A 12,267-nucleotide genomic window follows, 5' to 3' on the forward strand; every position below is an offset into this window, starting at 1 on the left:
GTGTTTTATATGCATAGAAAGGTAAAATATATACTATATACTAAGACAAACGTTTGACTGACGCTAAATAATACCGGATGTACTTGTTCCGACTTACGTACAAATCCGACTTAAAGATGGACTCAGGAACGGAACTCGTACGTAACCCGGGGACTGCCTGTACAGTTTGCCGATGACACAAAATTAGGGGGACAGGCTGATAGCATTCGGGCAGCAGAATCAGTAGAGCTAAAACTTAACAAAATCCAGATGTGGGCAGATAAATGACAGATGGAAACATAGAAACATAGAAAATAGGTGCAGGAGTAGGCCATTCGGCCCTTCGAGCCTGCACCGCCATTCAGTATGATCATGGCTGATCATCCAACTCAGAACCCTGTACCTGCTTTCTCTCCATACCCCCTGATCCCTTTAGCCACAAGGGCCATATCTAACTTCCTCATAAATATAGCCAATGAACCAGCCTCAACTGTTTCCTGTGGCAGAGAATTCCACAGATTCACCACTCTCTGTGTGAAGAAGTTTTTCCTCATCTCGGTCCTAAAAGGCTTCCCCTTTATCCTTAAACTGTGACCCCTCGTTCTGGACTTCCCCAACATTGGAAACAATCTTCCTGCATCTAGCCTGTCCAATCCCTTTAGAATTTTATACATTTCAATAAGATCCCCCCTCAATCTTCTAAATTCCAGTGAGTATAAGCCTAGTCGATCCAGTCTTTCTTCATATGAAAGTCCTGCCATCCCAGGAATCAATCTGGTGAACCTTCTCTGTACTCCTTCTATGGCAAGAATGTCTTCCCTCAGATTAGGGGACCAAAACTGCACACAATATTCTAGGTGCGGTCTCACCAAGGCCTTGTACAACTGCAGTAGAACCTCCCTGCCCTTGTACTCAAATCCTTTTGCTATGAATGCCAACATACCATTTGCCTTTTTCACCGCCTGCTGTACCTGTATGCCCACCTTCAATGGCTGGTGTACAATGACACCCAGGTCTCGTTGCATCTCCCCTTTTCCTAATTGGCCACCGTTCAGATAATAATCTGTTTTCCTGTTCTTGCAACCAAAGTGGATAACCTCACATTTATCCACATTAAATTGCAGCTGCCATGAATTTGCCCAGTCACCTAACCTATCCAAGTCACCCTGCATCCTCTTAGCATCCTCCTCACAGCTAACACCGCCGCCCAGCTTCGTGTCATCCGCAAACTTGGAGATGCTGCATTTAATTCCCTCGTCTAAATCATTAATATATATTGTAAACAACATAACCTGAAAAGCAGCTCAGTAAGGAAGAAGCCACTGTTCCAAAACTGCCATAATAAAGCCAGACTACAGTTTGCAAGTGCACATGGGGACAAAGATCTTACTTTTTGGAGAAACGTCCTCTGGTCTGATGAAACAAAAACTGAACTGTTTGGCCGTAATGACCATCATTATGTTTGGAGGAAAAAGGGTGAGGCTTGCAAGCCGAAGAACACCTTCCCAACCGTGAAGCATGGGAGTGGCAGCATCATGTTGTGTGGGTACTTTGCTGCAGTAGGGTCTGGTGCACTTCACCAAATTGATGACATCATGAGGAAGGAAAGTTTATGTGGATATATTGAAGCAACATTTCAAGACATCAGCCAAGTTAAAGCTCGGCTGCAAATAGGTCTTCCAAATGGACAATGACCCCAAGCATACCTCCAAAGTTGTGGCAAAATTGATTAAGGACAACATAGTCAAGGTATTGGAGTGGCCATCACAAAAGCCCTGACTTCAATCTGATAGAAAATTTGTGGGCAGAACTGAAGAAGCATGTACGAGCAAGGAGGCCTACAAACCTGACTCAGTTACACCAGTTCTGTCTGGAGAAATGGAACAAAATTCCAGCAACTTATTGTGATAAGCTTGTGGAAGGCTACCCAAAATGTTTGACTCAAGTTAAACAATTTAAAGGCAATGACTGGTGTACAATGACACCCAGGTCTCATTGCATCTCCCCTTTTCCTAATCGGCCACCGTTCAGATACTAACAAAGTGTATGTAAACTGACATACTGGGAAAGTGAGGAAAGAAATAAAAGCTGAAATAAATCATTCTCTCTACTAATACTCTGACATTTCACATTCATAAAATAAAGTAGTGATCCTAACTGACCTAAGACAGGAAATGTTTCTAGGATTAAATGTCAGGAATTGTGAAAAACTGAATTTAAATGTATTTGGCTAAGGTGTATGTAAATTTCTGACTTCAACTGTTCCTAGTTGTATAGTTGAGAGTAGAACTTTAAGGACTTTCAAATCTAAACTGATAGTTATTCAATACGCTATGTTAATAGGAGTTTGGCAAGCTTTGTTGTGCCGAATGGCCTGTTGTCAAAAGCTTTCTGATGTTCTGAGGCACAAACAGCCTGACATGAAAATGCATCAGAATCACTTTATTGCCAGTATGTGAAACATACGAGAATTGATTGTGGTTTTGTGCCAAGCATAAAACACAGGAAAACAGCACAACAGAAAACACAATAGCAGCCAACAATTTACAAGGCAATAGTGCAAACAGCCATGAGCAATCAACAAGTAGCAGAACGGTCACATGCACAAACATCAATAATCAAACTTAAAATAAATGTGAACATATGAACAGACTAAATAATTATCAACTGAACAAGGAGAGCAGGAAAGGCCACTTTACAGGAACAGTTAGGGTACAACACCTGAGCGAGTTTTGTTGAGAAGCTGGATAGCTATAGGAAAGAAGCTTTGGTGAAAACATGTAGTTCGGGTGCTGCTCTTTCATTATCGCTGAGTTTAAATACTGCTATTTTCTATCCAGCAGGGAGAGTTTTTTTTTCCATCAGCAGCAATCTATGAAGATGACGTGTGAGAGTAATTACAGATAAACACAAAAATGCTGCCTTCCCAAAGCTGCCCACTCCAGGAAAACAGATTTTTTAAAAGTGAGAACTGATAATAGACTAAAAAAGTTAGGAGGTTAAATGAGTAGCTGAAAGAGGTAGGTGGCACAGGGGTTAAGATTTATTGAGCAATTGGCTCTGTTTACTGGGTTAATAGGAAGCTGAGATGGGATGACCTTCATCTTAAGCAATTTTGGATGAATTGTGACTAATCATGTAACTAGTAAAAGCTTGTAAGGTAATTAAGACATGGTGGTATAGGATGATTCTGGAAAAGATAAAATCAGTAACAGTAAATTAAATGGTGGTGTTTCCAGAAAGGGCTAAATTGTTCTTGCATAGAGCCAGCATGGATTCAGTGACTAGGTGATCAATTTGCTCTTTGCTTTGTAATCTTATAACTGGATAGTGATCTGGGTTAAAAATTGAGCACAGAATAAAGAGCTAACCTTACAAATAGTCTTCACGTTCTAGGAAATAGTGGCCAAAAAGAAAAGCTTATAGCACTATCCTGATGCATAAGGCAGTTACAACAGAATGGATTGAAATAAATATGATGAATATCCATTAGAGAGTTGTTTCAGAGTGACAAAATTTTGGAATGCTTGGTAGGTAAAAATGGAGCTTGAGCAAAGACTAGAAATTTTGAAACAGTCAAGAAAAGAATACTTAAATACAATTTAAAACATTTACATGATGTTTACTTAAGCCTTCTACACCCAATCCTCTAAATAGTATGTAATATGACCCTGCAGTAAGGACCTCTCCACCTCTGCATCAAAGTTGAGAGATGCATTTATTCTGGACATTGTCATGAATACTGAAGAGCAGTGTGCAATCTTAGGGATGAAATATTATTGGTCAAAGTCAGGAACAACAGAAATTGCCTCGGAGTGATTTATTTTAATGATTCTTTTTTCCCGCAGAGCCTTGAAATATTTTGCAGTAAAAATTACAATTTGGCCATTGTAGAGCTGGGGTTCCCAACCTGGGGTTTATGGACTCTAGTGTTAGCAGTAGGAATTCCAGGAGTCAGCTCCATATAAAAGATAAGGAAATACAATGGAATTAATCAGGCAGCCATGTGACTACAGATGTTGGCATCTGCAGCAATAATTAATCTGCTGGAGGAACTCAGTGGGTTGAGAGAATGGTGTGGAGAAGGAATTGTCATTTTGGGTCAAAAGACCATAATCTGCTTTAGTAGAAAGTAGAGATGGGTAATAGCCACTATAAAGCCGAGAAGGGGAGCAGAAGGACAGCAGTCAGTGGTGATTTTGGACAAGGAGGGACAAAGGATGATAGGCAAATTGACCCAGGCAAGGGAGGAGAGTGGAGGAATTTTGGAGACAGAGATTAAGATTAGCTTTATTTGTCTTCTGTATGTGGAAATGTACAGTGAAATGTCAATGATCAAGGCAGTCTGAGGATGTGCTGGGGCATCCCCAAGTGTCGCCATGCTTTCGATGCCAACATAGTATGTCCCCAATTTACTAACCCTAGTCCATACATTTTTGGAATGTGGGAAGAAACTGGAGCACCAGAGAAACCCAACCAGTTACTGTGAGAACACATATGGAAATTAATTACAGAGAGTGGTGAGAAATGAACTTGGATCGCTGGGGATGTAAAGTGTTCATGAACCACTACATATCATGCCACCCAGAGACCAAGGCAGATGGTTGATATGTGGAGACAGGCAAAAAAAAAGGAGGCAGAATGTGCCAAGTTGGGAGAGAAGAGGATGAAAGTGGAGACAGCTGGGTGGGTGATGAGCAGGAACACAAAAGCTGGAATCAGATAAATAAGGAAGGTGATAATGGGAACTATTAGGAAAGTAGGAAAATGAAAGCAATGAGGAGGGTGAGGGTAAAGAATCCAGTGGGTGAACTGTGCGTGTTGTGGGTGGAACCAGGAGGGTAGTAGGGAGCTTGGGGGACTGGTGGTGACCACTAAAATTGGAAAATTCATTGTCCTACCATGGAGTTATAGATTAGCCAAATGGAATATGATGTGTTGTTCTTCTCTTTTTTTTGGACCTCAACTGGACACTGGAGAAGACCAAAGATGGGCAGGTTGGCATGGGATGGGAAGTAGAATTGAAATTCCATGCAACTGGGAGATTAGCTGGCCATTGCGGACAGAGAAAACATGTTTTATGTATTGATTGCCCAGTTTGTGCTGGTCTTGCCAACGTAGAGTACGTTGGATGGACCAAATGCAATATACGAGGCTGGAGGAGGTACACATGGAGGACTGTTTAGATTCTGGGATGGTGAAGGAGGAGGAGATGTAAGAACGAGTGCTGCATTACCTGTGGTCCTAGGGAAGAGTGCCAGATGCTCAGAAAGTATGGATAGGTGGGAAGGGAAGACCAGACCAGGGAAGTCATAGAGGGACCATGGGAAAAGGGTGATAGGAGAAGAGATGGTGGTATTGATATTGGAGCTCAATGTTCAAAAAATATGTTTATTATCAAAATGCATGTATGTCACCTTCAGTACGTAAATGCTATCCTGAAATTCATTTTCTTGCAGGTATTCATAGTAAATACAAAGAAACATAATAGAATCAATGAAAAACCACGCACACCAAGACAAACAATCAATGTGCACAAGACAATAAATGGTGCAAATACAAAAAAGAAAACAAAAACAAGCAAAATATTAATAAGAAATAAATATTGAGAGCCTGGGATGAAGAGCCCATGAAAGTTAGCTCATAGGTTGTGGGAACAGTTCAGTGTTGGGATGGGTGATGTTATCCCCTCCTGTTCCAAGAACTTGATAGCTGAGGGATAATAATTGTTCCTGAACCTGGTGGTGTGGGTCTTGAGGTTTCTGAACCTCCTTCCTGATGGTGGCATTGAGAAGAGGGTATGCCCATTGGTGGTGGGGACCCTTGATGAAGGATGTTGCTTTCCTTTACTATCTACCTGTAACGTGCTGTAAGGTTTCATTGCTATTGTAATGGCCTCTCTGTAATGTTTCACTGCTAATGTAATGGTTTCTCTAGCAGCAATATTTGGGTTATGACTAGAGATAACGGGGGCTTTGGAATGTGTGCCATCCGATGAGAGGCAGGTTGTTCTTTCCTGTGGGTTTGAGAGAAGGGATTTTCCGGTCTTTTGTTCGGTGGAAGATGGAGAGAGAAGATGCCAGAACAGAAAGTCGTAGACTGCAGGATGGAGTGGACTTGGAATGGAGTTGGGAGTCGACACCCGGGGAGAAAATCAATGGAGAACGAACAGACAGGGAAACCATGAGCTCCAACATTGAGAAATAGACTGTTCTCCCCAGGGGAGAGGAAGAATTCTGAGTTAGCATCTGCCCTTAAGTCTGGCAAATAAATCTGTTAGCTATGTTGGGTACATAGTCTCATGGGATGGAGTAGCTACAAATCTGGCTAATTTAGAGGCGGTGACCACTTGGCCAAGATCCCAGACTGTGAACGCTCTACGCTCATTCATTGGGTTCTGTGGTTACTATCGGAAATTCGTGAAGGGCTACGTGAAAGTGAGTCACCCATTGAATCAGCTTCTGTGCGGTTACCCTCCCTTGGAGAAGAAAGGGGAGGGGAGAAAAGGACAAGAGGGTGGAGAGTATCTTAGCCTGTCGGAGCCCTTTGGACCGAGATGGGATGCAAATTGTGAGGAGGCCTTTCAGTTGCTGAAGGAGCTGCTGACCACAGTGCTGGCTGTTGAGGACCACCCGATTACCATATGTACTGCACATGGATGCCAGCCAAGAGGACTTAGGGGGTGTCCTGTATCAGGATCAGGGCACTGTGTTAAGACCTGTTGCATTTGTCAGTCGGAGTCTGTCACCCTTCAAGAAAAACTATCCCGCACGCAGGTTGGTATTTCTGACGTTGAAATAGGCAGTGGTGGATAAGCTGAGTGACTACCTCTATGGGGCCAAGTTTGAGGTGAAGACGGACACCAACCCCCTGACTTATATCCTGACCTCAACAAAACTGGTTGCCAAAGGGCATCAATGGTTGGCGGCAATGTCTGCCTTTGAATTCAGCCTGAAGTGCCAGCCGGGAAGCAAGATCATTGATGCTGATGCTTTGTCCCAACAGGTGCATGAGGGGCTGGGCAGAGACGAGGAATGGGAGAGCATTGCAGACCTGGGGTGAAGGCCATGTGTCAGTTTGCCATCACCGTGAAGGCAAAGGGAAAGGAGGGGCAAGATCAAGCGGTGGATCATTTGGGAGCTTCTGGTGACACCATTCCCCATGTTTACTGTAACCTGATTGCTCTGAAGATAAATCAGCTGCTGGAATTGAGTCTGGGGAAGTGGCCGAACCTGAGGGTTACATACCATTGTAGATGTGCTCAGTGGTGAGGTGCTGTTTACCTATGATGACTGGACTGTATCCACTACTTTTCTTTTCAAGGGCATTGGGCTAGCTGAAATGACAAAGGATAATACATATGCTAGATGTGGAGGCTAGGAGGGTGAAAGGCGAGGAATGGGGTATTTCGATCTCTCCTGTCTGGAGAGATTTGGAATGAAAGAAGTCCTAAAATGCGGAAATACGAGAGAGCGCTTGAGAAGAGATGTTTCCTGAAAAAGGAAGATATTCCAGATGTCATGGAATGGAGCGCATTATCTTGAGAGCAGATATGATGGAGTTAGAGAAACTGGGAGAAAGGAATGACATCCTTATAAGACACAAGGTAGGAAGGGGTATGGTCTGGGGAGCTGTGAGAGTCCTTGGGGTCATAGTAAATACTTGTGGCTAGTTTGTCTCCTGAAATGGAGACAGACTGTTTTAGAAAAGGCAGACAAATGTTCAAAATAGTCTGAGTAAACTGAGAGCAAGATGAGAGTTAGTAGCAAAGGTAATAAAATTGTTGAGTTCCATTGGCATTCCCACAAACTTGGAAGAGGAAACTCCGTTGATCTGTTAGTGTTCTCAGCTCTACAAGATATATAGAAGTCGTATAAAAGTTCTGGTGATACAATAGCTATTTTTGCAAACTTAGCAACATTGCACTGGAAGTAAAGATTTTGGAATACTGCATGTTCATCTTTGTAATTGTCTTTCCAAAATTGGAAAATGACTTTCATAGAGCTTTCACATGCTTTTTCTTCAAAACAGATTAAAATTTATTTTAATGTCAGGCATTTCAATTTTTCACCAATATTTTTAATGAACTTAGTTATTAAATTTGAAATGAAATGAATAACCCTCAAAGTTATCTCTGTGACAAGAGACTAATGATTTTCATGGACTTGATGGAGGAAATATTTTCCGTCAAAGATGCATAATTGCTTTCTCGGCTTGCACTTACACCATTCTTATGTTCTCCATATTAGGCTTATTTTGGTAATGTTCAAAGTGTTGGCATTCTCTCTGCTTTAATAAGAGATCCCTAGTTGAAGTGGCCCTATTTTTTATTTCTAAAGAGTGGAGGTGAGATGTTCAATTCATTCCCTTTTATCCAGGGAGTTTGGTCATGTTGGAGATCCTCAGTTGCTGGTGTTATTTTGAATCCCTGTCTATTGATTTTAATGCATAAATAGTTTTATTTATAATTCAAAGCTATTTCTTACATTTTGAAAAATTGAAATTGTCAGTAGGCATCCATAAAGATTATGGCATCTTCAATATTTAACTGGAATTTTATCTGAAGATCTGAGCTGACGGGTTTGGTTTTGTTAATTAGTAAAGAGCAAGATGTAAATATTACTGAACTTTAAACACCTTAAAGAGTGTATTCTAGAAAAATTGAACCAAACTTTCTATTAGCAGATGGAGTGCTTGATCTGTCAACAAAGAAGAATAGTACAAATTCCACACTATCAACTGGATCTTGTCTTACATCAACCACTACCAAATTATCAGGGTAAGTATCATTGAAGAAATCGATCCAAAGGGTTTACATTTAAACCATATGCACGTGACCTATTTTTCTTGTTTCTTTTGTCTTAAACTTGTGTTTTGTTCCTTCCACACAAATCAATGTTACATCTGTTTTCCAAGAGTATTGCCATTATGACTTTGTTACAGATTCTGTATTAAAAGGGAATTAGTCTATATTCATGTATCTTTTCAAACTAATTAAGTTTAAAATTTATTTACTTTGATAAACAATCTAAGTTGCAAATTATTTATATGACTCAGTGACTGTGAATTGTATTTGCTTCTGAAATAAGATTTATATTTTGAGAGTGATAAAGCTCTATGAACATGTTAATTCCCTAGCACTTTGAATTATATTAACATATAGAATTTCTATGGGTGTTACAATATAGACTGGAAGTATTTCTTTAATGAAAGATTTGTGATTTGTTGTGTGGTCATGTCTGGGAGCCTTCATCCAGACTTTCGATTGTCATCAAGATTTAGAAGTATCAAGTACATTTTGATTTTATACACATACAGTATTTGCAGAACACTTGTACTGAAAACCTTTGTTTTTGTGAAAGCATTTACCGGAATACTTGTCATTAAGAAATTAGAAGGATCTGTCAAAAACTTTTTCAAACCAGCTGGCAGTGGTGTTGCCAAGTCATCAAAATTATGCCTGAAGTTAATAGTTGGCGTATTTGTTTTTATGCATCTTGATTTGATTATAAATTGAGCAATAAGTCTCAGGAAGCTAAGTACCTAATCTTCCTGTATAATACTTTTAATGTTTGTAAATTGAATGTTATTTGCTGAGGCTTCTTAAAATTTTAATATTTGATCTATTCTCCAAAAGATGCTCAACATTTAGTATTTTATAATGTAAAAACTTAAGAACCTTTGTACAGGCTGGATGCAAACTGTTAGAGTGGATATGGATACAGAATCTATGTAAAGACAAACCATATAGGAAACAAATAGCTGAATATCAGAGTTATTCAAGTGGGAACTGCCCTCCCACCCCACCTTTCCCGTTGTGGCATTCTAATAAAGCAGCAAGAATTCTAGCTGCTAGTTTGCTTGTTTTGCAGATGAAGTCAACTGAATTTCATTCATTATTACAAAAAGAAATTTCTAATGACAAAATGAGCTGGTTTGAGTTGGTTTTAATTTACTTAAAAGAGAATTCTGTGATGTGATTTTTCTTTTTACAGATATAGTTCTGACAAGTAAACTTAAACTCTATTATGTTTCATTTTGCTTTGTTATATAGGTGCTATGTTATGACGCAGGGACAAATATACTGACAGTAGATTTGATTGCAGTGAATATTAAACAACAATTTCTAACCGTTTACTGACTCAATTTGCATTGCATGTTTGAGAATTTTGTAATAGAAACTCATATGGTAGATCACTGAACAACTTTGTACTCCTGTATGTTGGTAGTTTTTTTTTGTGCACAAGGAATGCACAAAAAATACTATTTATCTTTTTCCACCTTCACAGAACTTATTTTGGAATATCGTACTAGTGCAGCATCTGAAAACTTTTAAAGTGCCAGAAGTGTCAAATATCAGTGCTAACTTGTTTAGCCAGATTGTTGTTACTTTTTTCAGTATTTAAGATAATACTATTATAAGTTTTCTTCTTGCAAAGTGTTTTGAAATAAAAACCACTAATACATATTATATCCCATTTGTTTTACTTTCATCTTCGTGACTTAAATTTTAATTGATCATTAAGCACTTTAACCTTGTTCTTAAATGCTTTATTCCAGGCACACACATAATAAAATTCATATTGCCATTAAAGATTGAGAGTATATCAGAATCAAGATGGTAAAGGAATTTGCCCAAATTCAAGTATAATTATTTTGTTCATAATCACAGCAGGTCCTAGAATGGTGTAGATTGGAAAGTTGACTGATAGGAATGAAAGGGTTACCGTATGAGGAATGTCTGGCAGCTTGGGCTATATTCCCTGGAGTTCAGGAGAATGAGGGGGGATCTCATAAAAAAATTCCAAATGTTAAAAGGCATGAACAGATTAGATATGGCAAAGTTATTTCCCATGGTGGGGGATTCTAGGACAAGAGGGCATGACTTTAGGATTGAAGGACATCCTTTTAGAACTGAGATGCTGAGAAATTACCTTAGTCAGAGGATGGTAAATATGTGGAGTTTGTTGCCATGAGTGGCAGTGGAGGCCAAGTCATATTTAAGGCTGAGATGAATAGGTTCTTGATTAGCCAGAGCGTCAAAGGGTATGAGTAAAAGCTAGGGAGTGGGGATGACTGGAAGAATTGGATCAGCCAGTGATTGAGTGGCGGAGCAGACTCGATCAGCCGAATAGCCTACTTCTGCTTCTATATCATATGGTCTTATTTAGGTATTCTCACAAGAGTAATTAAAATTGACAAGGCATATAATGTTCCAATATATTTCCAGTTGTGGCCTATTTGCTGCTTTGCCAGACAAATATGTAAGTTCAGCAAGATTGACTCCTTGGCATCTGGGAAAGTTAAGTGGAGGTGAGTGGGAGCACCAAACTAATTAGGCATGAAGAACAAAATGGTACTTCCTTGATACAAGCTCTTGCTCCAGCCCTTTTACAGCCCCACTGTTGATATGTGGATAGCTAGACCATTTTAAAGAGTTGAAATAATCAATGCTCACGTTATTGTAGCTTTAGCGTGCTTGCGTTCTGTATAGAATTATATTTCCTTAGACAAACACCATTAGTAAAAACAACTTTTCTGTCTATACATTTGCATCCATCAGAATTGCCATCTGCAAAGTTTTTTAAAACAAAAATAGAGCCAGACTATATTCTCAGCTCAATTTTAAATATGAACTATTGTCTGATCAAAAAAGAAAATAGTCTGTATTCTTCCACCGTATGGAAATGGTAAAGATCAAATGGAGAATTCTTTCTTAGTTCCATAATGACACTTTAAACTATATGCATTTTATTTCTGTTGTTATAGGATAAATGCCATAATTTGGAATATTAGGGTATTTTACACCCTGTCTCCAACTAGAGACACTAGTTTATATTGTATTTATAATGTTTGTTTACATTAGTGGTTCACCCCTTTTTTCCCATTATCAAATCTCGGTCCTCATTCATTATGTCTGCCATTAACCAATTTCAGAAAGAAAATTTAGATACCTTTGTTAATTCTGAACAGATACTTCATGAACTTACTTTTTACTGGCTTTAGTTTTGATAATTTTATGGCAGGCTGATAAGAAGGACAGTTGATCAGGATACTTTTGTTTATGCTTTTTTGGATCTAAGAGAAATATGCAGTAAAGCAAACAAGAATAGTGAGGTCCTTCCCACACGCTTGCTGGCTGTCAAGTCTGCAGTTTAAATTGAAAATTTATAAATATCTTTGTTCACCAACATTCACAATCACTCAAAACCCATTAAAAATTAAATATATTGCTGTAGGCCAGAAGAGTAAAGCCACAAACATTTGCATTCAAAGCCCGTTGATTTC

At 39.3% G+C, this 12,267-nt stretch overlaps 1 protein-coding gene across 10 annotated transcripts in view; it reads left to right on the plus strand.

The window, feature by feature from the left end:
* Nucleotides 1-12,267, plus strand: part of lcorl (ligand dependent nuclear receptor corepressor-like) — a 139,722-nt gene that overhangs the window by 74,297 nt on the left and 53,158 nt on the right. For 8 of the 10 annotated variants that reach the window (XM_073064929.1, XM_073064931.1, XM_073064939.1 and 5 more), the window contains one exon: nt 8,662-8,758. In XM_073064929.1, the coding sequence (XP_072921030.1) occupies nt 8,662-8,758 (97 nt within the window). The remainder of the gene's footprint in view (nt 1-8,661; nt 8,759-12,267) is intronic. The other 2 variants (XM_073064930.1, XM_073064936.1) reach the window with 1 other exon arrangement.

This window comes from Hemitrygon akajei, chromosome 13, assembly GCF_048418815.1.
Source record: "Hemitrygon akajei chromosome 13, sHemAka1.3, whole genome shotgun sequence".
Classification (NCBI taxonomy): Eukaryota; Metazoa; Chordata; class Chondrichthyes; order Myliobatiformes; family Dasyatidae; genus Hemitrygon; species Hemitrygon akajei.